This window comes from Nesoenas mayeri, assembly GCF_963082525.1.
Source record: "Nesoenas mayeri genome assembly, chromosome: 34".
NCBI lineage: Eukaryota > Metazoa > Chordata > Aves > Columbiformes > Columbidae > Nesoenas > Nesoenas mayeri.
This window is the reverse complement of record NC_137575.1, coordinates 271,939-298,040: the sequence shown is the minus strand read 5'-3', so window position 1 is coordinate 298,040 and position 26,102 is coordinate 271,939. Positions and strand designations below refer to the sequence as shown.

The 26,102-nt window shown below is 57.8% G+C and overlaps 1 protein-coding gene across 1 annotated transcript; it reads left to right on the top strand.

Moving 5' to 3' along the window:
- The first annotated feature begins 6 nt into the window (after window positions 1-6).
- Window positions 7-25,191, top strand: RNF31 (ring finger protein 31). The gene is made up of 21 exons (XM_080361590.1): window positions 7-121; window positions 531-699; window positions 3,614-3,781; window positions 4,996-5,151; window positions 6,575-6,625; window positions 7,124-7,175; window positions 7,763-7,787; window positions 8,620-8,719; window positions 10,051-10,236; window positions 11,034-11,282; window positions 12,319-12,501; window positions 14,059-14,274; window positions 15,841-16,014; window positions 17,483-17,581; window positions 18,355-18,444; window positions 19,414-19,528; window positions 20,760-20,878; window positions 22,551-22,664; window positions 23,703-23,748; window positions 23,824-23,920; window positions 24,907-25,191. The coding sequence occupies exons 2-21, from the start codon at window positions 532-534 to the stop codon at window positions 25,124-25,126; spliced, it is 2,628 nt and encodes an 875-aa protein (XP_080217716.1). The 5' UTR covers window positions 7-121; window position 531; the 3' UTR covers window positions 25,127-25,191.
- The last annotated feature ends 911 nt before the right edge of the window (window positions 25,192-26,102 follow it).

Sequence of the window (26,102 nt, the reverse complement as noted above, 5' to 3'; positions counted from 1 at the left end):
CTCGCCGCCCGCCGCCATTTTGGCGCCGCCGTCGCTCCCCCGCGTTGTTTCCTCCGCCGTTTTGCGCCTTTTTCGCACCGTTTTGCCTCATTTTTCACCCTTTCCCGCCGCTTCCCCGCAGGTAGGACCCCCCCCCACCCCCACAACCCCCTAAAACCCCCCAAAACCCCTTAAAAACCCCTTAAAACCCCCAAAACCGCCGCGCTTCCCATTAGCGCCTCACCCACCGCGTTTAACCCGGGGGGGGGGGGGGGGCGGCTTTTCTGACAGAAATTTGCCTTAAAACCCTCATTTTCCCCTCAAAACAACCCCATTTCCCTTCAAAAAACCCCCAATTTATCCCCCAAACCCCCAATTTATGCCCCAAAACCCCTTATTTAACCCCCAAAACGCGGTTGACCCCGCGCCCCCGTTTTCCCGCCAAAACCCTTTTCCCGCCAAAAGCGCCCCCCCCATCATTCCCAGGCCTAGAAACGCCGGTTTTTCGCCGTTTTTGCCCGAAATGAGGTGTTTTCGCCCCGTTTTCGCAGGATGGCGGAGCTGGGGGCGCTGTGGGGCGCCCTGGGGGGGGCGTTGGTGCGGGACCCCCAAGTCCCGGCCCCCCCGGAGCTGCAGCCGCTGCTGGTGCTGCCGAGACCCCCCCGGGACAAGTGGAGGATGCTGGATGTGGACAAAATGGTCCTGGAGAACGTGCCCAGGGTGCGGAGGGGGGGGACGTGGGGGGTGGGGGACCCATAGGGACCCATAGAGACCCATAGGGAGCCATAGGGACCCATAGAGACCCATAGGGAGCCATAGGGAACCATAGAGTGCCATAGAGACCCATAGGGAGCCATAGAGACCCATAGAGACCCATAGGGACCCATAGAGACCCATAGAGACCATAGAGACCCATAGAGACCATAGAGACCCATAGAGACCCATAGGGACCCATAGAGACCCATAGAGACCCATAGAGACCCATAGACCCATAGGGAGCCATAGGGAGCCATAGGGAGCCATAGAGACCATAGGGAGCCATAGGGACCCATAGAGACCCATAGGGACCAATAGGGAGCCATAGAGACCATAGAGACCCATAGAGACCATAGAGACCCATAGGGACACATAGAGACCCATAGGGAGCCATAGAGACCCATAGGGAGCCATAGAGTGTCATAGGGACCCATAGAGACCCATAGAGATCTACAGGGAGCTATAGGGATTCACAGAGACCCGTAGGGAACCATAGAGTGTCATAGTGAGCTATAGAGATCCATAGGGAACCATAGAGACCCATAGAGACCCATAGAGACCCATAGATCCCAATAAGTCTATAGGGACCCATAGAGACACTAGAGAGCTATAGGGACTCATACGGCTCTATAGAGACTGATAGGGACCCATAGAGACCCATAGGGAGCCATGGAGACCCATAGATCCCAATAAGTCTATAGGGACCCATAGACTCCATAGATCCCAATAAGCTCATAGAGACCCATAGAGTCCCATAGACACCCATGGGGACCCATAGAGACCCATAGAGACCATAGGGAGCCATAGAGACCCATAGGGAGCCATAGACTCCATAGATCCCAATAGGCTCATACAGCCCCATAGACACCCATAGGCACCCATAGAGCTCATAGGGGCCTATAGAGACCATAGGGACCCATAGAGACCCATAGAAACCATAGAGACCCATAGAGACCATAGAGACCCATAGAGACCATGGAGATCCATAGAGACCCATAGAGACCATGGGGACACATAGAGACCCATAGGGAGCCATAGACACCCATAGGGAACCATAGAGACCCATAGGGAACCATAGAGTGCCATAGAAACCCATAGGGAGCCATAGAGATCTATAGGGACCCATAGGGACCCATAGAGACCCATAGAGACCCATAGGGAACCATAGAGTGCCATAGAGACCCATAGAGACCCATAGGGAGCCATAGAGTGCCATAGAAACCCATAGGGAGCCATAGACATCTATAGGGACCCATAGAGACCCATAAGGAACCATAGAGTGCCATAGAGACCCATAGGGAGCCATAGAGACCATAGAGACCCACAGAGACCCACAGAGACCCACAGAGACCCACAGAGACCCATAGAGACCCATAGACCCATAGACCCCATAGACCCCAGGTCCGTGCTGTCCCCAGGCGCCCCGGCGCGGGGGGCTGGATGTGTCCCGGCTGGCGGTGCTGCGCCCATACAGCCCCATAGACCCCATAGAGCCCATAGAGACCCATAGAGCCCATAGAGCCCCATAGAGACCCATAGAGACCATAGAGACCATAGAGACCCATAGAGACCCATAGAGCCCCATAGAGCCCATAGAGCCCATAGACCCCATAGAGCCCATAGAGCCCATAGAGACCCATACAGCCCCATAGAGACCCATAGAGACCCATAGAGCCCATAGAGCCCATAGACCCATAGAGCCCATAGAGCCATAGTGTGGTGCTGTCCCCAGGCGCCCCGGCGCGGGGGGCTGGATGTGTCCCGGCTGGCGGTGCTGCGCCCATACAGCCCCATAGACCCCATAGACCCCATAGAGACCCATAGAGCCCATAGAGCCCCATAGAGCCCCATAGAGACCCATAGAGACCCATAGAGACCATAGAGACCATAGAGACCCATAGAGCCCATAGAGCCCATAGAGACCATAGAGACCATAGAGACCATAGAGACCCATAGAGACCCATAGAGACCCATAGAGCCTATAGAGCCCATAGAGACCCATAGAGCCCATAGACCCCATACAGCCCCATAGAGCCCATAGAGCCATAGTGTGGTGCTGTCCGCAGGTGTCCCCGCGCGGGGGGCTGGATGTGTCCCGGCTGGCGGTGCTGCGCCCATACAGCCCCATAGACCCCATAGACCCATAGACCCCATAGAGCGCATAGACCCATAGAGACCCATAGAGACCCATAGAGCCCATAGAGCCCATAGAGCCCATAGACCCATAAAGCCCATAGACCCATAGTGTGGTGCTGTCCCTAGGTGTCCCCGCGCGGGGGGCTGGATGTGTCCCGGCTGGCGGTGCTGCGCCCATACAGCCCCATAGAGCCCATAGAGACCCATAGAGACCCATAGAGCCTATAGAGCCCATAGAGACCCATAGAGCCCATAGACCCCATAGAGCCCATAGAGCCCATAGAGCCCATAGACCCATAGAGCCCATAGAGCCATAGTGTGGTGCTGTCCGCAGGTGTCCCCGCGCGGGGGGCTGGATGTGTCCCGGCTGGCGGCGCTGCGCCCATACAGCCCCATAGAGACCCATAGAGCCCATAGAGCCCCATAGAGCCCATAGAGCCCATAGAGCCATAGTGCGGTGCTGTCCGCAGGTGTCCCCGCGCGGGGGGCTGGATGTGTCCCGGCTGGCGGCGCTGCGCCCATACAGCCCCATAGAGACCCATAGAGCCCATAGAGCCCCATAGAGCCCATAGAGCCCATAGAGCCATAGTGCGGTGCTGTCCGCAGGTGTCCCCGCGCGGGGGGCTGGATGTGTCCCGGCTGGCGGCGCTGCGCCCATACAGCCCCATAGAGACCCATAGAGCCCATAGAGCCCCATAGAGCCCATAGAGCCCATAGAGCCATAGTGCGGTGCTGTCCGCAGGTGTCCCCGCGCGGGGGGCTGGATGTGTCCCGGCTGGCGGTGCTGCGCACGGCGCTCAGCATCCTGGAGAAGTACGGGCGCAACCTGCTGCAGCCCCGCCCCCCCCGGCACTGGCGCCTCGTCAGGTTCGGGAACCCCGTGTTCCGCAGGACCGTGGACGCCGTGCAGGTGACGCCTTCATCCATTGACCCATTGACACATTGACACATTGACCCATTGATCCATTGACACATTGACCCGTTGACACATTGACCCATTGACACATTGACACATTGACCCCATTGACACATTGACACATTGACCCATTGACCCATTGACCCATTGACCCATTGACCCATTGACCCCATTGACCCATTGACCCATTGACCCATTGACCCCATTGACCCATTGACCCCATTGACCCATTGACCCATTGACCCCATTGACACATTGACCCATTGACCCATTGACACATTGACCCCATTGACACATTGACCCATTGACCCCCATTGACCCATTGACACATTGACCCCATTGACCCCATTGACACATTGACCCATTGACCCATTGACCCATTGACACATTGACCCATTGACCCATTGACCCATTGACACATTGACCCATTGACCCATTGACCCATTGACCCCATTGACCCATTGACCCATTGACCCATTGACCCATTGACCCATTGACCCATTGACCCCATTGACCCATTGACCCATTGACCCATTGACCCCATTGACCCATTGACCCCATTGACCCATTGACCCATTGACCCCATTGACACATTGACCCATTGACCCATTGACACATTGACCCCATTGACACATTGACCCATTGACCCCCATTGACCCATTGACACATTGACCCCATTGACCCCATTGACCCATTGACCCCCATTGACACCCATTGACCCCATTGACCACATTGACCCCCATAGACCCCCATTGATCCCCATTGCCCCCCATTGCCCCCCATTGACCCCCATTGATTCCCATTGACTCCCATTGACTCCCATTGACCCCCATTGATCCCCATTGCCCCCCATTAACCCCCATTGACCCCATTGACCCCCATTGCTCCCCATTGACCCCAATTGATCTCCATTGCCCCCCATTGACCCCCATTGACTCCCATTGACTCCCATTGATTCCCATTGATTCCCATTGACCCCCATTGACCCCCATTGAACCCATTGACCCCCATTGACCCCCATTGAACCCATTGACCCCCATTGACCCCCATTGATTCCCATTGACTCACAGTGAGCCCCATTGACTCCATGGACCCCCATAGACCCCCATCACCCCCATCGCCCCCATCGCCCCCAATGTCCCCACCGCCCCCATGGCCCCCCCCACCCCCCGGCCCCTCTGTGTCCCTATATCTCCCATGCGTTGCAGGGGGGCCGCGCGGTGCTGCGGCTGCTGGGCTACACGTGCGAGTCCCCCGAGGGTCTGGGGTTCCCCCCGGGCGCCGTGGGCCCCGACGTGTCCCGCGTGGCGGCCGTGACGGCCGAGCTGCTGCTGCTGCGCACCGAGCTCGACCTGCTGCTGGCCGTGAGTGCGCGGGCACACTGGGGCACACTGGGGCACACTGGGGCACACTGGGATAGACTGGGGCACACTGGGATAGACTGGGGTACAATGGGAGGGATGGGGGGCTGGGAAACTTGGGGGATGTAGGGACCCTGGGGAGGGTTTTAGGACCCTGGGGAGTCCATAGAGACGCATAGAGACGCATAGGGACCCATGGAGACCATAGAGAGCTATAGAGACCCATAGGGACCATAGAGACCATAGAGACCATAGAGACCCATAGAGAGCCATAGAGACCCATAGAGACCATAGAGACCATAGAGACCATAGAGACCCATAGAGACCATAGAGACCCATAGAGACCCATAGAGACCCATAGAGACCCATAGAGACCATAGAGACCCATAGAGACCCATAGAGACCCATAGAGACCCCATAGAGACCCATAGAGACCATAGAGACCATAGAGACCCATAGAGACCCATAGAGACCCATAGAGAGCCATAGAGACCATAGAGAGCTATAGAGACCCATAGAGACCATAGAGACCTATAGAGGCCATAGAGAGCTATAGAGACCCATAGGGACCATAGAAACCCATAGAGACCCATAGAGACCATAGAGAGCTATAGAGACCCATAGGGACCATAGAAACCCATAGAGACCCATAGAGACCATAGAGAGCTATAGAGACCCATAGGGACCATAGAAACCCATAGAGACCCATAGGGACCCATAGAGACCATAGAGACCATAGGGACCAATAGAGACCCATAGAGAGCCATAGAGACCATAGAGAGCTATAGAGACCCATAGAGACCATAGAGACCATAGAGACCATAGAGACCCATAGAGACCATAGAGAGCTATAGAGACCCATAGGGACCATAGAAACCCATAGAGACCCATAGAGACCATAGAGAGCTATAGAGACCCATAGGGACCATAGAAACCCATAGAGACCCATAGGGACCCATAGAGACCATAGGGACCATAGAGACCCGTAGAGACCAATAGAGACCCATAGAGACCATAGACACCCATAGACCCCCATAGAGACCCATAGAGACCATAGAGACCATAGAGACCCATAGAGACCCATAGGGACCCATAGGGACCATAGAGACCCATAGAGACCATGGAGACCCATGGAGACCCATAGAGATCATAGAGACCCATAGGGATCATAGAGACCCATAGAGGCCCATAGAGACCCATAGAGGCCGATAGAGACTCATAGAGACCCATAGAGACCATAGAGACCCATAGAGACCCATAGAGACCCATAGAGACCATAGAGACCATAGAGACCCATAGAGACCCATAGAGACCATAGAGACCCATAGGGTTATACTGGGAGGGACTTGGGGGCTCATGGGGGGTCACTGGTCCATACTGGTCTATACTGGTCCATACTGGTCTGGGTTTGTTCTCCCCCATTCAGAACCAGCACCCGAACCCCCAGTTCTTCACCCAGATGCTGGTGGGGACTGAGGTGAGAATGGGGGCAATGGGGTCAATGGGTCAATGGGGTCAATGGATCAATGGGGTCAATGGGGGCAATGGGTCAATGGGGGCAATGGGGGTCAATGGGTCAATGGGGTCAATGGGGTCAATGGGGGTCAATGGGTCAATGGGGTCAATGGGATCAATGGGGTCAATGGGGTCAATGGGTCAATGGGTCAATGGGGATCAATGGGATCAATGGGGTCAATGGGATCAATGGGGTCAATGGGGGCAATGGGGTCAATGGATCAATGGGGTCAATGAGGTCAATGGGGTCAATGGATCAATGGGGTCAATGGGGTCAATGGGGGTCAATGGGGTCAATGGGTCAGTGGGGGGCAATGGGGGGCAATGGGTCAATGGGGCCAATGAGGGTCAATGGGTCAGTGGGGGTCAATGTGTCAATGGAGGGTCAATGGGTCAATGGGGGTCAATGGGGGGTCACTGGTCCATACTGGCCCATACTGGTCCATACTGGTCTCCCCAGGAGCCGCTGGCGCCCGACTCTCCCGCATTGGCCGACGCGGAGACCCCGAAACGTATGGGAACCTATAGGCTCTGTACCTTACAGGGGATCTATGGGGTCTGGGGGGCGGCTGTAGCAACTTGGGGGGCTCTATGGGGTGTCTATAGGGCTGGGGGGCTCTATGGGGTTCTATGGGGTCTCTATATGGTTGGGGGGCTCTATGGGGTCTCTATATGGTTGGGGGGTTCTATGGGGTCTCTATATGTTTGGGGGGCTCTATGGGGTCTCTATACAGTTGGGGGTTTCTATGGGGTCTCTAGATGCTTGGGGGGCCCTATGGGGTTCTATGGGGTCTCTATATGGCTGGGGGGCTCTATGGGGTCTCTAGATGCTTGGGGGGCCCTATGGGGTTCTATGGGGTCTCTATATGGTTGGGGGGCTCTATGGGGTTCTATGGGGTCTCTATATGCTTGAGGGGCTCTATGGGGTCTCTATATGGTTGGGGGGGTCTATGGGGTTCTATGGGGTCTCTATATGGTTGGAGGGGCTCTATGGGGCTCTATAGGGTCTCCATAGGATAGAGGAGCTCTATGGGGTCCCTATATACCTTGGGGGCTCCATAGGGGCTCTATAGGTGCTGATACCCCCTTTCCCCCCCAGGTGACGCCCCCCCTGAGGAGCCCGGGTAACGTACAGACCCTATAGGTCCCCTATATACGTGTTAACACTGCCTGTGGGGGGCACAATGGGCACCTATAGGGCTCTATGGGGGTCTATGGGGCTCTATGGGGCTCTATAGGGCTCTATGGGGGTCTATAGGGGTCCATGGGGGTCTATGGGGGTCTATAGGGCTCTCTAGGGGTCTGTGGGGTTCTATGGGGGTCCATAGGGTTCTGTGGGGGTCTATAGGGGTCTATGGGGGTCTATGGGACTCTGGGGGGCTCTATGGGGGTCTATAGGGATCTATAGGGATCTATGGGTGTCTATAGGTTTCTATGGGGCTCTATAGGGTTCTCTGGGGGTCTAGGGGGCTCTATGGGGTTCTGTGGGGCTCCATGGGGCGGTATGGGGCTCTATGGGTCTCTATGGGGTTCTATGGGACTCTATAGGGTTCTATGGAGTTCTATGGGGCTCTATGGGGGTCTATAGGGCTCTATGGGGGTCTATAGGGCTCTATGGGGGTCTGTGGGGGTCTATGGGGCTCTATAGGACTCTATGGGGCTCCATGGGGCTCTATAGGGTTCTATGGGACTCTATGGGGCTCTATGGAGGTCTATGGGGCTCTATAGGGCTCTATAGGGCTCTATGGGGGTCTGTGGGGCTCTATGGGGGTCTGTGGGGGTCTATGGGGTTGTATGGGGCTCTATAGGACTCTATGGGGCTCTATGGAGGTCTATGGGGTTCTGTGGGGCTCTATGGGGGTCTATGGGTTTCTATGGGGCTCTATGGGGCTCTCTGGGGCTCTAAGGGGGTCTCTAGGCCCCTATAGGCCCCTATAGGCGCGTGTGCCCCTATAGCTGGGCCTGCGCGTCCTGCACGTTCCTGAACGGCGGCCCCAGCGTCCTGTGCGGCGTCTGCGAGCGCCCGCGGCTGGCGGGGAGGCCCCCGCCCCCCCCGGTGAGGACCCCGGAGTGCCCCAGGGACCCAGGAGTGCCCCAGGGGGGCTGGGAGGGACCCCGGAGTGCCCCAGGGACCCAGGAGTGCCCCAGGGACCCCGGAGTGCCCCAGGGGAGCTGGGAGGGACCCCGGAGTGCCCCAGGGACCCCAGAGTGCCCCAGGGGAGCTGGGAGGGACCCAGGAGTGCCCCAAGGGACCCAGGAGTTCGGGAGGGACCCAGGAGTGCCCCAAGGGACCCAGGAGTGCCCCAGGGACCCAGGAGTGCCCCAGGGGGGCTGGGAGGGACCCCGGAGTGCCCCAGGGACCCAGGAGTGCCCCAGGGACCCCGGAGTGCCCCAGGGGAGCTGGGAGGGACCCCGGAGTGCCCCAGGGACCCCAGAGTGCCCCAGGGGAGCTGGGAGGGACCCAGGAGTGCCCCAAGGGACCCAGGAGTTCGGGAGGGACCCAGGAGTGCCCCAAGGGACCCAGGAGTGCCCCAGGGACCCAGGAGTGCCCCAGGGGAGCTGGGAGGGACCCAGGAGTGCCCCAGGGACCCCGGAGTGCCCCAGGGGGGCTGGGAGGGACCCAGGAGTGCCCCAGGGACCCCGGAGTGCCCCAGGGGGGCTGGGAGGGACCCAGGAGTGCCCCAGGGACCCAGGAGTGCCCCAGGGGAGCTGGGAGGGACCCAGGAGTGCCCCAGGGACCCAGGAGTGCCCCAGGGGGGCTGGGAGGGACCCAGGAGTGCCCCAGGGACCCAGGAGTGCCCAAAGGGACCCAGGAGTTTGGGAGGGACCCAGGAGTGCCCAAAGGACCCAGGAAATCAGGAGGGACCCAGGAGTGCCCCAGGGACCCAGGAGTGCCCCAGGGGGGCTGGGAGGGACCCAGGAGTGCCCCAAGGGACCCAGGAGTTCGGGAGGGACCCAGGAGTGCCCCAAGGGACCCCGGAGTGCTCCAGGGGAGCTGGGAGGGACCCAGGGGAGCCAGGAGGGACCCAGGAGTGCCCCAGGGGAGCTGGGAGGGACCCAGGAGTTCAGGGAGGGACCCAGGAGATCAAGAGGGACCCAGGAGTGCCCCAAGGGACCCAGGAGATCAAGAGGGACTCAGGAGTGCCCCAAGAAACCCAGGAGTTCGGGAGGGACCCAGGAGTGCCCCAAGGGACCCAGGAGTGCCCCAAGGGAGCCAGGAGGGACCCAGGAGTGCCCCAAGGGACCCAGGAGTTCAGGGAGGGACCCAGGAGTTCGAGAGGGACTCAGGAGTGCCCCAAGGGACCCAGGAGTTCTGGGGGGACCCAGGAGTGCCCCAAGGGACCCAGGCGTCCGGGTGTCTATTGTTCTCTGTTGCTCCATCTCCAGGTCGCCCCGGCCCCACCCATCCCAGTCCCGCCCATCGAAGCCCCGCCCACCAAAGGCCCGCCCAGCGCTGACCCCGCCCCCTCGGACCTCGCCCTCACAAGCCCCGCCCACCCCGGCCCCGCCCGCGAACTGGAGCGGCAGCGACGCCTGCGGGACGACGGGAGGAGGATGGTGGCGCTAGTCAGGGTGAGGGGGCAGGGGTCAGGGGTCAATGGGGGTCAATGGGGTCAATGGGGTCAATGGGTCAATGGGGTCAATGGGGTCAATGGGGGTCAATGGGGGTCACGGGGTCAGTGGGGTCAATGGGGGTCAATGGGTCAATGGGGTCAATGGGGTCAATGGGTCAATGGGGTCAATGGGAGTCAATGGGTCAATGGGGTCAATGGGGTCAATGGGGGTCAATGGGGTCAATGGAGTCAATGGGGGTCAATGGGTCAATGGGGGCCAATGGGGTCAATGGGTCGATGGGGTCCATGGGGGTCAATGGGGTCAATGGGGTTCAATGGGTCAATGGGGTCAATGGGTCGATAGGGGTCAATGGGGTCAATGGATCAATGGGGTCAATGGGGGTCAATGGGGTCAATTGGTCAATGTGTTAATGGGGGTCAATGGGGTCAGTGGGGTCAATGGAGTCAATGGGGGTCAATGGGTCAATAGGATCAATGGGGATCAATGGGTCAATGGGGATCAATGGGGGTCAATGGGGTCAATGGGGATCAATGGGGTCAATGGGGTCAATGGGGATCAATGGAGTCAATGGGGTCAATGGGGGTCAATGGGGTCAATGGGGTCAATGGAGTCAATGGGGTCAATGGGTCAATGAGGGGGTCAATGGGGTCCATACTGGTCCATCCTGGTCCATACTGGTCCGTACTGGTCTGTACTGGTCCGTACTGGTCCATCTTGGTCCATACCGGTCAGTACTGGTCCGTACTGGTCTATACTGGTCCGTACTGGTCCATACTGGTCTGTTCCGGTTGCAGGAGGCCGAGGCGCAGGGCGTGGCCCCGGAAGCCGTGGTGGGCGTGGCCTGGGCGCTGGGCGGCCCGGTGGGCGTGGCCGTGGGCGTGGCCAAGGCGGCGCTGGGGGAGGCGTGGGCGGGGCTGGCGGGGGCGGGGCGGGGGGCGGGGCTGGGGCCGCTGTCCATCAGGGAGGCGGGGCTGGCCTGGAGCCACGCCCACGGCCACGCCCAGCAGGCCCTGCAGGCTGCCATTGGACGGCGCAGGAGGCAGGTGGGCGGGGCTTATGGGGAGTGGGCGGGGCTTGGGGGGGGTGGGACCCTGGGGGGGGGTTTAGGACCCTGGGGAGGCTGCAGGTCCCAATAGAGACCAATGGGGACCCATAGAGACCCATAGAGTGACCCATAGGGACCTATAGAGTGCCCCATAGGGACCCATAGGGACTCATGGGGACCCATAGAGACTTTAGGGACCCATGGGGACCCATAGAGACCCATAGAGTCCCATAGAGACCCATAGGGACCCATAGGGATCTATAGGGAGGGCGGGTTTTAGGACCCTGGGGAGGGTGCGGGTCACAATAGAGACCAATGGGGACCCATAGAGACCCATAGGGTGACCCATAGGGACCCATAGACACCCATGGGGACCCATAGAGACCCATAGGGACCTATGGGGACCCATAGAGACCCATAGAGACACATAGGGATCTATAGGGAGGGTGGGTTTTAGGAGCCTGGGGAGTCTATGGGTCGCAATAGAAACCAATGGGGACCCATAGAGACCCATAGAGTGACCCATAGAGACCCACAGATACCCATAGAGACCCGTAGGGACCCATAGACACCCATAGGGACCTATGGGGACCCATAGAGACACATAGGGATCTATAGGGAGAGTGGGTTTTAGGACCCTGGGGAGTCTATGGGTTGTAATAGAGAGCAATGGGGACCCATAGAGTGACCCGTAGAGACCCATAGAGTGGCTCATAGGGACCCATAGAGATCCATAGAGACTCATAGGGACCCATAGAGGACATAGGGACTCATAGGGATGCATGGAGACCCATAGGGACCCATAGATACCCATAGGGATCTATAGGGAGGGCGGGTTTTAGGACCCTGGGGAGTCTATGGGTCCCAATAGAGACCCATAGAGACCCATAGAGTGACCCATAGGGACCCATAAAGACCCATAGAGCCCCATAGGGACCCATAGAGACCCATAGAGAGGGTGGGTTGGGTTAATATTGGTCCCTATGGGTCTATACTGGTCTGTACTGGTCTGTACTGGTCTGTACTGGTTCCAGCTGCGGTCTCTGGCCGCCCTGGGGTTCCCGGAAGTGGGCGTGGCCGGCCCCGCCCTCCTGCAGAACGGGGGCAGCCTATGGGGGGCCCTGCGGGACCTGCAGCGCCAGAAGCTCCGCCCCCTGCTGCTCGGCCAATGGCGGCGCACGGAGCCGCCCATCGACCTCCAGGGGCCCGACCCACAGGTGATGGGGGCAACGGGGTCACGGGGTCAATGGGGGCAATGGGGTCAATGGGTCAATGGGTCAATGGGGTCAATGGGGTCAATGGGTTAATGGGGGTCAATGGGGTCAATGGAGTCAATGGGGGTCAATGGGGTCAATGGGGGTCAATGGGTCAATGGGGTCAATGGGTTAATGGGGGTCAATGGGAGTCAATGGGGTCAATGGGGGTCAATGGGTCGATGGGGTCAATGGGGGCAATGGGGTCAATGGGGTCAATGGGGGCAATGGGATCAATGGGATCAATGGGGGCAATGGGGTCAATGGGGCAATGGGGTCATGGGGGCAATGGGGGCAATGGGGGTCAATGGGTTAATGGGGGGCAATGGATCAATGGGGGCAACGGGGTCATGGGGATCAATGGGGGTCAATGGGGGCAATGGGGTCAATGGGGGCAATGGGTCAATGGGGTCAATGGGTTAATGGGGGCAATGGGGGCAATGGGGGCAATGGGTCAATGGGGGCAATGGGGGCAATGGGGGCAATGGGTCAATGGGGTCAATGGGTCAATGGGTTAATGGGGGCAACGGGGTCAATGGGTTAATGGGGGCAATGGGGTCAATGGGTCAATGGGGTCAATGGGTCAATGGGGGCGATGGGGTCAATGAGGTCAATGGGGTCAATGAGGCAATGGGTTAATGGGGGCAACGGGGTCAATGGGTCAATGGGGTCAATGGGTTAATGGGGTCAATGGGTTAATGGGGGTCAATGGGAGTCAATGGGGTCAATGGGGGTCAATGGGTCGATGGGGTCAATGGGGGCAATGGGGTCAATGGGGTCAATGAGTCAATGGGGACAATGGGATCAATGGGATCAATGGGGGCAATGGGGTCAATGGGGCAATGGGGTCATGGGGGCAATGGGGGCAATGGGGGTCAATGGGTTAATGGGGGGCAATGGATCAATGGGGGCAACGGGGTCATGGGGATCAATGGGGGTCAATGGGGGCAATGAGGTCAATGGGGGCAATGGGTCAATGGGGTCAATGGGTCAATGGGTTAATGGGGGCAACGGGGTCAATGGGTTAATGGGGGCGATGGGGTCAATGGGGGTCAATTGGGACAATGGGTCAATGAGGTCAATGAGGTCAATGGGGTCAATGGGGATCAATGGGGGTCAATGGGAATTAATGGGGGTCTGTGGGGTTAATGGGAGTTAATAGGGGTCAATGGGGATCAATGGGTCAATGGGGTCAATGGGGGTCAATGGGTCAATGGGGTCAATGGGTTAATTGGTCAATGGGGGTCAATGGGTCTATACTGATTCATACTGGTTCATACTGGTTTATACCGGTGTATACTGGTTCTTGTTGGTCCATACTGGTTCATTGTGGTCTATACTGGTCCATACTGGTTTATACTGGTTAGCACTCCTGGGACGTGGAGGGGTTGTTCCCAGGCTCCTATGGGTCTCTATTACCCCATACCCCCCATGCTGTTCCGTAGTGGTCTATACTGGTTGATAGTGTTCCGTACTGGTCCGTACTGGTTTATACTGGTCCGTACCGGTGTGTGTGTGCAGGCGGTGACGCGGCGGGCGCTGGCGCTGCTGGGGCTGCGCAGCTGGGGCCGGGCCCGTCTCCTGGTGTCGCTGGCGCGGGAGCTGGGGGCGCTGGGGCAGCCGCCCCCCCTGGCCGAGCTGCTGGAGGCCGTGGGGGGCTGCGCCGACCCCGCCGCGCTGCGCAGCCGCCTGCGCTGCCAGTGCCGCCTCTGCGGCTGGGACCTGCCCCGGCAGCAGGTAACGGGACATGGGGGTCAATGACGCAATGGGGGGCAATGGGGCAATGGGGGCGATGGGGGTGATGGGGGTGATGGGGTCGTTGAGTCAATGGGGGTCAATGGGGCAATGGGGGGCAATGGGGGTGATGGGGTCATTGAGTCAATGGGGGCGATGGGAGTAATGGGGGTGATGGGGTCATTGAGTCAATGGGGGCGATGGGGGCAATGGGGTCATTGGGTCAATGGGGGTCAATGGGGCAATGGGGTCAATGGGGGTCAATGGGGGTAATGGGGTCATTGAGTCAATGGGGGTCAATGGGGTGAATGGGTCAATGGGGTCAATGGGGGTAATGGGGTCATTGAGTCAATGGGGGTCAATGGGGCAATGGGGGTGATGGGGGTGATGGGGTCATTGGGTCAATGGGGGTCAATGGGGTCAATGGGGGTAATGGGGTCATTGAGTCAATGGGGGTCAATGGGTCAATGGGGTCAATGGGGGTGATGGGGTCATTGGGTCAATGGAGGTCAATGGGGTCAATGGGGGTAATGGGGTCATTGAGTCAATGGGGGTCAATGGGGTGAATGGGTCAATGGGGTCAATGGGGGTAATGGGGTCATTGAGTCAATGGGGGTCAATGGGGTGATGGGGGTGATGGGGCAATGGGGGCGATGGGGGTCAATGGGGCAATGGGGGTGATGGGGTCAATGGGGGTGATGGGGTCATTGAGTCAATGGGGGCAATGGGGGTGATGGGGGCAATGGGGTCATTGAGTCAATGGGGTGAATGGGTCAATGGGGTCAATGGGGTCAATGGGGTCAATGGGGTCATTGAGTCAATGGGGGTCAATGGGGGTGATGGGGCAATGGGGGTCAATGGGGTCAATGGGGATCAATGGGTCAATGGGGTCGTTGAGTCAATGGGGGTCAATGGGGGTCAATGGAGGTCAATGGGATCAACGAGGTCAATGGGGTCAAGGGGGGTCAATGGGTCAATGGGGTCAATGAGTTAATGGGTTCAATGGGTCAATGGAGATCAATGGGGGTCAATGGGTCAATGGGATCAATGGGGGTCAATGGGTCAATGGGATCAATGGGGGTCAATGGGGTCATTGAGTCAATGGGTCAATGGGGTCAATGGGTCAGTGGGGTCGTTGAGTCAATAAGGTCAATGGGGTCAATGGAGATCAATGAGGGTCAATGGGGTCAATGGGGGTCAATGGGGTCAATGGTTCAATGGGGTCAATGGGATCAATGAGGGTTAATGGGTCAATCGGTCAATGGGTCATTGAGGTCAATGGGGGTCAATGGGGTCAATGGGTCAATGGGGTCAGTGGGGGTCAATGGATCAATGGGGTCGTTGAGTCAATAAGGTCAATGGGTCAATGGGGTCACTGGGTCAATGGGTCAATAAGGTCAATGGGTCAATGGGGTCAATGCGTCCCTATATGTCCCTATAACTCTCTATATGTCCCCACATCTCCTCCCCCCAACCCCCCCCCCCACCCCCCATCCCCCTCCACCCCCCCACCATTCCCCCCCCTTCCCCCCCCCCCCCATGCCCTTTGCCCTTTGCCCTTTGCCCCAGGCGCAGTGGCTGACGGGCTGCGAGTGCCCCCTGTGCCCCGAGTGCTTCCGGGGGCACTTCCAGGTGGGGGTGAAGGAGCGGGGGGTGCAGGACCTGGTGTGCCCCGCCTGCGGGAAACCCGACCTGGCCGACGAAAACGCCCGGATCTGCTACTTCTCCACCCTGGACACGCAGGTACGGGGGGGTCGGGGGGTGCGGGGGGGTCTGGGGGAGCCCCCTGTGAAATTTGGGGTGAATCCGTGCGGTTTTGGGGAAGTTACGGGGTGATTTGGGGGGTCTCGACGACGCAGGACTTGGTGTGTTCTTCATATGGGAAACTGAATGTTTTTGGTAAAGTGACCCAAAATCGCTGCTCTTTGCCACAAGTACAGGGGGGTGAGGGGGTTCAGGGGGGTCTGGGGGAGCCCCCTGTGAAATTTGGGGTGAATCGGGGTGATTTTGGGCAAGTTACAGGATGATTTGGGGGCTCTCAATGACGCAGGACTTGGTGAGTTCACCTTGTGGGAAAGTTAAGGTTTTTGGTAAAGTGACCCAAAATCGCCGCTTTTACCCCAAGTACAGGGGGGTGAGAGGGTGTATTGGGGTCTTGAGAGGTCACATGTGACATTTGGGGTGAATTCATGTGATTTTGGGCAAGTTATGGGTGATTTGGGGGGAGTTGTGCGAGTTATGGGGGATCCTGGTGATGAAGGACTTGGTGTGTTCACCATATGGGAAACTGAGCATTTTTAGTAAAATGACCCAAAATCACCACTTTTTGCCACATGTACAAGGGGGTCTGGAGGTTCAGTGGGGTCTGGGGGGGTGACAGGTGAAATTTGGGGTGAATTCAGATGATTTTGGGAAAGTTATGGGGTGATTTGGGGGGAGTCATGTGAGTTTTGGGGGATCCCGGTGATGAAGGACTTGGTGTGTTCATCATATGGGAAACTGAAAGTTTTTGGTAAAGTGACCCAAAATCGCTGCTTTTTGCCACAAGTACAGGGGGGTCAGGGGGTGCGGGGGGGTCTGGGGGGGACCCCTGTGAAATTTGGGGTGAATCCGTGCGGTTTTGGGAAAGTTACGGGGTGATTTGGGGGATCCCAGCAACGTGGGACTTGGTGCGTTCATCATACGGGAATCTGAACTTTTTTAGTAAAATGACCCAAAATTGCCGCTTTTTGCCACAAGTACAGGGGGGTCAGGGGGTGCGGGGGGGTCTGGGGGGGGCCCCTGTGAAATTTGGGGTGAATCGGGGCGATTTTGGGCAAGTTATGGGGTGATTTGGGGGGAGTCGTGTGGGTTTTTGGGAATCCCAGGGGCACAGGATTTGGTGCATTGACTTTACGTGATACTGAACATTTTTGGTAAAATGACCTAAAACCGCCGCTTTTAGCCCCATGTGCAGGGGGGTCAGGGGGTTCCTGTGGGTCTTGGGGGGTCACATGTGAAATTTGGGGTGAATTCCTGCGATTTTGGGCAAGTTATGGGGCGATTTGTGGCCATCATGGGGTTGTGGGGGGGGATGTGATTTTGGGCCCCAAAAGCCCCAAATCTGTGGGTTTTTGCCCCATGTACAGGGGGGTCAGGGGGTTCCTGGGGGTCCTGGGAAGGGCCCTATGGGGTGTGGGGGACCCCCTGCCCCACATATTGTGCCCCACAGCTGCGCCAAGTGCTGGACCCCCCCACGTATCAGCTGTTCTGCCAGAAGCTGACGGAGCTGGAGCTGCAGAAGGACCCCCAGTTCCTATGGTGCTCTAAGGTGACTATGGGGCAATCTATGGGGCAAGCTATGGGGCTGGGGGGGGCGCTATGGGGCACTTGGGGGTCTCTATGGGGCTCTATGTGTCACTTGGGGGCCACTATGGGTCTTTATGGGTCACTTGGGGGTCTCTATGGGTCTCTATGGGTCAGTTGGGGGTCTCTATGGGTCACTTGGGGGTCTCTATGGGTCTCTATGGGTCACTTGGGGGTCACTGTGGGTCACTTCGGAGTCTCTATGAGTCTCTATGGGTCACTTGGGGGTCTCTATGGGTCTCTATGGGTCACTTCGGGGGTCTCTATGGGTCTCTATGGGTCACTGGGGGGTCTCTATGGGTCACTTGGAGGTCACTATGGGTCTCTATGGGGCACTTGGGGGTCACTGTGGGTTACTTGAGGGTCTCTGTGGGTCTCTATGGGTCACTTGGGGGTCTCTATGGGTCTCTGTGGGTCACTTGGGGGTCTCTATGGGGCACTTGGGGGTCTCTATGGGGCACTTGGAGGTCTCTATGGGACACTTATGGGTTGCTATAGGACACTTGGGGGTCATTATGGGGTGCTTGGGGGTCGCTTGTGGGTCTCTATGGGTCTCTATGGGTCACTGTGGGTCACTTGTGGGTCTCTGTGGGTCTCTATGGGTCAGTTGTGGGTCTCCATGGGTCGCTATGGGTTACTCGTGGGTGTCTATGGGTCTGTATGGGTGGCTGCGTCTCATCCGGGGGGTGATCCGTGGGGCGCTATGGGGCAGCCCCACATCTCCCCCTGCCCCCCAAGTGCTCGTTCGGCTTCATCTTCGAGGGCGCCGTGGGGCCGGCCCAGTGTCCCCAGTGCCAGCAGCGCCTGTGCCCGCAGTGCCAGGAACAGGTCGGTGTGGGGCGGCTGTGGGGCAGAGGGGCCCCATTGATCCCCATTGACCCCCATTGACCCATTGGCCCCATTGACCCCATTGACCCATTGATCCCATTGATCCCCATTGACCCCATTGACCCCCATTGACCCCATTGATCCCCATTGACCCATTGATCCCCATTGATCCCCATTGACCCATTGACCCCATTGACCCCATTGACCCCATTGACCCCATTGACCCCCATTGACCCCATTGATCCCCATTGACCCATTGACCCCCATTGACCCCCATTGACCCCATTGACCCCATTGACCCCATTGACCCATTGACCCCATTGACCCCATTGACCCCATTGACCACATTGACCCCATTGACCCCATTGATCCCATTGACTCATTGACCCCATTGACCCCATTGACCCATTGACCCATTGACCCCATTGACCCCATTGACCCCATTGACCCATTGACCCCATTGACCCATTGATCCCATTGACCCCATTGACCCCCATTGACCCCATTGATCCCCATTGACCCCCATTGACCCCATTGACCCCATTGACCCCCATTGACCCCCATTGACCCCCATTGACCCATTGACCCCATTGACGCCCATTGACCCCATTGACCCCATTGACCCCATTGACCCCCATTGACCCCATTGATCCCCATTGACCCATTAACCCCATTGACCTCCATTGACCCATTGACCCCATTGACCCCCATTGACCCCCATTGACCCCATTGACCCCATTGACCCCCATTCAAGACCATTGGTCCCTATGGGTCCCTATGGGTCCCTATGGGTCTCTATGGGTCCCTATGGGTCCCTATGGGTCACTCTATGGGTCTCTATGGGTCTCTAGGGTCTCTATGGGTCTCTATGGGTCCCTATGGGTCACTCTATGGGTCTCCATGGGTCCCATTGGCTCCGCCCCCTTACTGACTCTTCTCCCCCCGTCACTTATGGGGCTGCCCCCCAAGTGGCTCCCCCAGCACGAGTCTCTGTCCTGCGCCGATTTCGGGCTGTGGCTGCGCAGCCGCGACCCCCAAGCGGCCGCCGTGGGGCTGGAGGCCTTCCTGCGCGACCACGGCATCGGTGGGTCCCGCCCCATAGATCCCGCCCCACACATCCCGCCCCACAGCCCCCCGGGGGGCCCTGACACACGGCTCTGCCCCATAGCGCGTCCCTATTGCACTGGGGGGGATGTGGGGACATCTATGGGGCTGGGGTTGGGTCTATGGGGCTGGGATCACATCTATGGGTCCTGCCCCACGTCTCTGCCCCATAGCACGTCCCTATTGCACTGGGGGGGATGTGGGGACATCTATGGGGCTGGGGTTGGGTCTGTGGGGCTGGGGTTGGGTCTATGGGGCTGGGATCACATCTATGGGTCCTGCCCCACGTCTCTGCCCCATAGCGCATCCCTATTGCACTGGGGGGATGTGGGGACATCTGTGGGGCTGGGGTTGGGTCTATGGGGCTGGGATCACATCTATGGGTCCTGCGCCACGTCTCTGCCCCATAGTGTGTCCCTGTTGCACTGGGGGGGATGTGGGGACATCTGTGGGGCTGGGGTTGGGTCTATGGGGCTGGGGTTGGGTCTATGGGTCCTGCCCCACATCTCTGCCCCACACCCTGTCCATATTGCATTATGGGTCTAGGGTTGCATCTATGGGCCTGGGGTCACACTTATGGGTCTAAGGTCACATCTATGGGTCCTGCGCCACATCTCTGCCCCATAGCGTGCCCCACATGTGGGATTTGTCCTATAGGTTTGGGACTGGATCTATGGGTCTGGGGTTGGGTCTATGGGTCTGGGATCACACCTATGGGTCTGGGGTCACATCTATGGGTCTGGGATCACATCTATGGGGTTGGAGTCACATCTATGGGTCCAGCCCCACATCTCTGCCCCATAGCGTGCCCCACATGTGGGATTTGTCCTATAGGTTTGGGACTGGATCTATGGGTCTGGGGTCACACCTATGGCTCTGGGGCTGGATCTATGGGTCAGGGGCTGGGTCTATGGGTCCAGCCCCCCACATTGACCCCCGCCCCATATCTCTGCCCCACACCATGTCCATATTGCATTATGCCTCTGGGGTCACACCTATGGGTCTGGGGTCAGGTCTATGGGTCAGGGGCTGGATCTATGGGTCTGGAATCACATCTATGGGTCCTGCCCCATAGCGTGCCCCACATGTGGGATTTGTCCTATAGGTTTGGGACTGGATCTATGGGTCTGGGGTCACATCTATGGGTCTGGGGCTGGGTCTATGGGTCCAGCCCCCCACATTGACCCGTGCCCCACACCTCTGCCCCACAGCGTGCCCGGCGTGTGGGGCGCAGTTCGCGCTGGCGCGGGGCGGCTGTTTGCACCTGCAGTGCTCGCGCTGCCGACACCAGTTCTGCAGCGGCTGCCGGACCACGTTCCACCCCCGACATGTGGGGCGGGATCTATGGGGCGGGATCTATGGGGCGGGATGGGGGCTATGGGGCTGGATGGGGCTGGATGGGTTTCAATGGGTTCTATGGCTCTCTATGGGTTTCTATGGGGTCTATGGGTCTCTATGGGGTTCCACCCCCGACATGTGGGGCGGGATCTGTGGGGTGGGATCTATGGGGCGGGATGGGTTTCATTGGGTTCTATGGGTCTCTATGGGTTCTATGGGTTTCTATGGGGTCTATGGGTCTCTATGGGTCTCTATGGGGTTCCACCCCCGACATGTGGGGCGGGATCTATGGGGTGGGATCTATGGGGCGGGATGGGTCTCTATGGGCTCTATGGGTTTTGATGGGTCTCTATAGGTTTCTATGGGTTTCTATGGGGTCTTTATGGGATCTATGGGTCTCTATGGGGTTCCACCCCCGACATGTGGGGCAGGATCTATGGGGTGGGATCTGTGGGGCGGGATGGGGGCTATGGGTCTCTATGGGGCTGGATGGGTTTCTATGGGCTCTATGGGTCTCTATGGGTTTCTATGGGGTCTATGGGTGTCTATGGGTCTCTATGGGGTTCGACCCGCAACATGTGGGGCGGGATCTATGGGGCGGGATCTATGGGGCGGGATGGGTTTCATTGGGTTCTATGGGTCTCTATGGGTCTCTATGGGTCTCTATGGGTGTCTATGATTTTTCACCCCTGACATGTGGGGCGGGATCTGTGGGGCAGGATCTGTGGGGCGGGATGGGGGCTATGGGGCTGGATGGGTTTCTATGGGCTCTATGGGTCTCTATGGGTTTCTATGGGGTCTATGGGTGTCTATGGGTCTCTATGGGGTTCCACCCCCAACATGTGGGGCGGGATCTGTGGGGCGGGATCTGTGGGGTGGGATGGGGGCTATGGGTCTCTATGGGTCCCTATGGGTTCTATGGGTTTCTATGGGGTCTTTATGGGGTCTATGGGTCTCTATGGGGTTCCACCCCCGACATGTGGGGCGGGATCTATGGGGCGGGATCTATGGGGTGGGATGGGTCTCTATGGGTCCCTATGGGTCTCTATGGGTCTCTATGGGTCTCTATGGTCTCTATGGTCTCTATGGGTCTCTATGGGTCTCTATGGTCCCTATGGGTCCCTATGGGTCCCTATGGGTCTCTATGGGTCTCTATGGTCTCTATGGTCTCTATGGGTCTCTATGGGTCTCTATGGTCCCTATGGGTCCCTATGGGTCCCTATGGGTCTCTATGGTCTCTATGGTCTCTATGGGTCTCTATGGGTCTCTATGGGTCTCTATGGGTCCCTATGGGTCTCTATGGGTCTCTATGGTCTCTATGGTCTCTATGGTCTCTATGGTCTCTATGGGTCTCTATGGGTCTCTATGGTCTCTATGGGTCTCTATGGGTCTCTATGGGTCTCTATGGTCTCTATGGGTCCCTATGGGTCTCTATGGGTCTCTATGGGTCTCTATGGGTCTCTATGGTCTCTATGGGTCTCTGTGGGTCTCTATGGGTCTCTATGGGTCCCTATGGGTCTATGGGTCTCTATGGGTCTCTATGGTCTCTATGGTCTCTATGGTCTCTATGGGTCTCTATGGTCTCTATGGTCTCTATGGTCTCTATGGGTCTATGGGTCTATGGGTCAGTGTGTCGCTGTGGGTCTGACCCGTGTGCCCCACAGCGCTGCCCCACAGCGCGCTGCCCCCTGCTGGGCTCCCTGCACGCCCACCACCCCCGGCACTGCCTGTTCTTCCTGCGCGACTGGGACCCACAGCGGCTGCAGCGCCTCCTGCAGGTCACTTGGGGGGCGCTATGGGGCGCTATGGGGCCCTATGGGTCCCTATGGGTCCCTATGGGTCTCTATTGGTCTCTATGGGTCTCTATGGGGTCTCTATGTGGCTCTATGGGGACCCTGGGGGGGTCACTTGGGGGGCGCTGTGGGGCACATGTGGGGCTCTATGGGTCAGTTATGGGTTTCTATGGGTCCCTATGGGTCCCTATGGGTCTCTATGGGTTCCTATGGGTCACTTGGGGGTTTCTGTGGGGCACCTGGGGGTCACTATGGGTCTCTGTGGGGCACTTATGGGGCACTTGGGGGTCACTATGGGGCACATGGGGGTCACTATGGGTCTCTATGGGTCTCTATGGGTCAGTTATGGGTCTCTATGGGGCACTATGGGGTCACTATGGGCCCATAAGGGGCACTTATGGGGGGTCTATGGGTCACTTGTGGGTCAGTTATGGGTCAGCTGTGGGTCTCTATGGGTCTCTATGGGTCCCTATGGGTCTCTATGGGTCCCTATGGGTTTCTATGGGTCAGTTATGGGTACCTATGGGTCTCTATGGGTCACTTATGGGTCTCTGTGGGTTAGTTATGGGTCTCTGTGGGGGGTCTATGGGGCACTTATGGGTCACTTGGGGGTCAGTTATGAGCCCCTATGGGTCTCTATGGGTCATTTATGGGTCTCTATGGGTCAGTTATGGATCTCTATGGATCCCTATGGGTCAGTTATGGGTCCCTATGGGTCTCTATGGGTCAGCTATGGGTCTCTATGGGGGGTCTGTGGGGCACTTATGGGTCACTTGTGGGTCAGCTATGGGTCACTTATGGGTCTCTATGGGCCCCTATGGGTCTCTATGGGTCACATATGGGTCTCTATGGGGAGTCTATGGGTCACTTGTGGGTCAGTTATGGGTCAGTTATGGGTCCCTATGGGTCTCTATGGGTTATTTATGGGTCCCTATGGGTTTCTATTGGTCCCTGTGGGTCTCTATGGGTCTCTATGGGTCAATCTATGGGTCAATCTATGGGTCAGCCCCTCTCTCCCCACAGATGGGGAACGTCCCATTCACCACGGAGGCGCCGCCGGGAGCCTCAGGTGAGACCCACAAGTGTGGGGCTGGGGGGGGGGAGTCCATCTATGGGTCTGCCCCACACATTCTATGGGTCGCAGGCACTTGTGGGGTGATGGAGCAGAAGGAGACGGGGGAGGGGCTGCAGGACGCCCCATGTGGACGAGATGTGGGGCAGGGACAGGCCGGGATGTGCCGGTGAGTGGGGCCTATGGGGCGCTATGGGTCTCTATGGTCTCTATGGGTCTCTATGGGTCTCTATGGTCTCTATGGTCTCTATGGGTCTCTATGGGTCTCTATGGTCTCTATGGGTCTCTATGGGTCTCTATGGTCTCTATGGGCTCTATGGGTCTCTATGGTCTCTATGGTCTCTATGGGTCTCTATGGGTCTCTATAGGTCTCTATGGGTCTCTATGGGTCTCTATGGGTCTCTATGGGTCTCTATGGTCTCTATGGTCTCTATGGGTCTCTATGGGTCTCTATGGGTTTCTATGGGTCTCTATGGGTCTCTATGGGTCTCTATGGTCTCTATGGTCTCTATGGGTCTCTATGGGTCTCTATGGGTTTCTATGGGTCTCTATGGGTCTCTATGGGTCTCTATGGTCTCTATGGGTCTCTATGGTCTCTATGGGTCTCTATGGGTCTCTATGGGTCTCTATGGTCTCTATGGGTCCCTATAGGACTCTATGGGTCTCTATGGGTCTCTATGGTCTCTATGGGTCCCTATGGGTCTCTATGGTCTCTATGGGTCTCTATGGGTCTCTATGGTCTCTATGGTCTCTATGGGTCTCTATGGGTCTCTATGGGTCTCTATGGTCTCTATGGGTCTCTATGGGTCTCTATGGTCTCTATGGGCTCTATGGGTCTCTATGGGTCTCTATGGGTCCCTATAGTACTCTATGGGTCTCTATGGGTCTCTATGGTCTCTATGGTCTCTATGGGTCTCTATGGGTCTCTATGGGTCCCTATAGTACTCTATGGGTCTCTATGGGTCTCTATGGTCTCTATGGTCTCTATGGGTCTCTATGGGTCTCTATGGGTCTCTATGGTCTCTCTGGTCTCTGTCCTCCACGCTCTCTCTGGTCTCTGTGGGTCTCTATGGTCCCTGGGTCCTCCATGCTCTCTATGGTCCCTCTGGGTCCTCCACCGTCTCTATGGTCCCCGCGTCCCCCCCCGCCCCCCAGGTCTCACTACACCGAATACCTCGTTGGCCTCATCTGGTCCCGCCCCCTCGACCCCGCCCCCTTGTACACGTGGCCGGAAGTCCTGGCGGCCGCCGAGCGCCACCTCCCGGGGGGGCGCCCCCCCCAGGGGCCTGAAGAGACCGACGCTCAATACGGGCAGCGCCTCAGACACCTATTGGAGACCGAGGACCCCATCAAGCCCCGCCCCGACGACGCCTAAACGCGCTCTGATTGGCCGCTTCCCCTCCCGCGCCCGCGCGCTTTCATTCAATAAAGCACCGTGTGAACCGCTCTGCGCTCTGATTGGCCGCGCGCGTCCACCCCCTCGCGTTCCTATTGGCCGCCCCCTCGCTGAGGGGCGCCGATCGCTGATTGGCCGCGCCTTCCCGCGGTTGCGCTGATTGGCGGCGGCGCCGCGCGGGGCGGGGTGTTGCTGTGGCGAGCCGCGCTCTGATTGGCCGCCGCTCAGCGCTGGGGGGCGTGGCGACCGAGGTGATAAAAGGGGCGGGAGGGGCGGGAGCGCGCAGTCGAGCGGCGGCAGCGGCGGCGGGCGGGTCTCCCTTAATCAGCGATTAATCGGCGATTAATTAATGAATCGCGTTAATTAGCGGCTCGGCCAGCGCGGGACAAGCGGCGCTTGAGGCTCATTCATTAATTAAGGCGGTTTGGCGGCGTTAATTGGGGGTTAATTGGCGTTAATTGGGGGTTAATTGGCGGGTCAATGCGGAGCCGCTTCCCCTTTAAACCCTTTTATTCCCCTTTTAAACCTTTAACTCCGCGTTTTATCCCCTTTTAATTATTAATTAGCGCCTTTCCGCCTCTTGGCGAATTAATTATCGCTTAATTAGTCGATTAATTAATAGATTAATAGTTTAAAAGCGGGAGGGAGGGGGGGAAGCGGCAAAAAGCGGCAAAAAGCCCCAAATCGGCGTTTTTTGTCCCTTTAAAAGCGAATTTCTCGCTTTAAATCGTTCGCGTTATAATTAATTAGCGTTGTTTTAATTAATTAGCGCGGCTTTAGTTAATTAACGGCCGGTTTTAGTTGTTTAATGGGGGTTTTTAATGAGGTTTTAGGGCGTTAATTGGAGGCGCCGGTTCAGCCACTTAAAGGCGCTTTTAACACCAATTAATCAATTTAGGGGTTAATTAGTGCGGTTAATTAGCGGTTTATCGCCTAATTAGCGGGTTTATTGTTT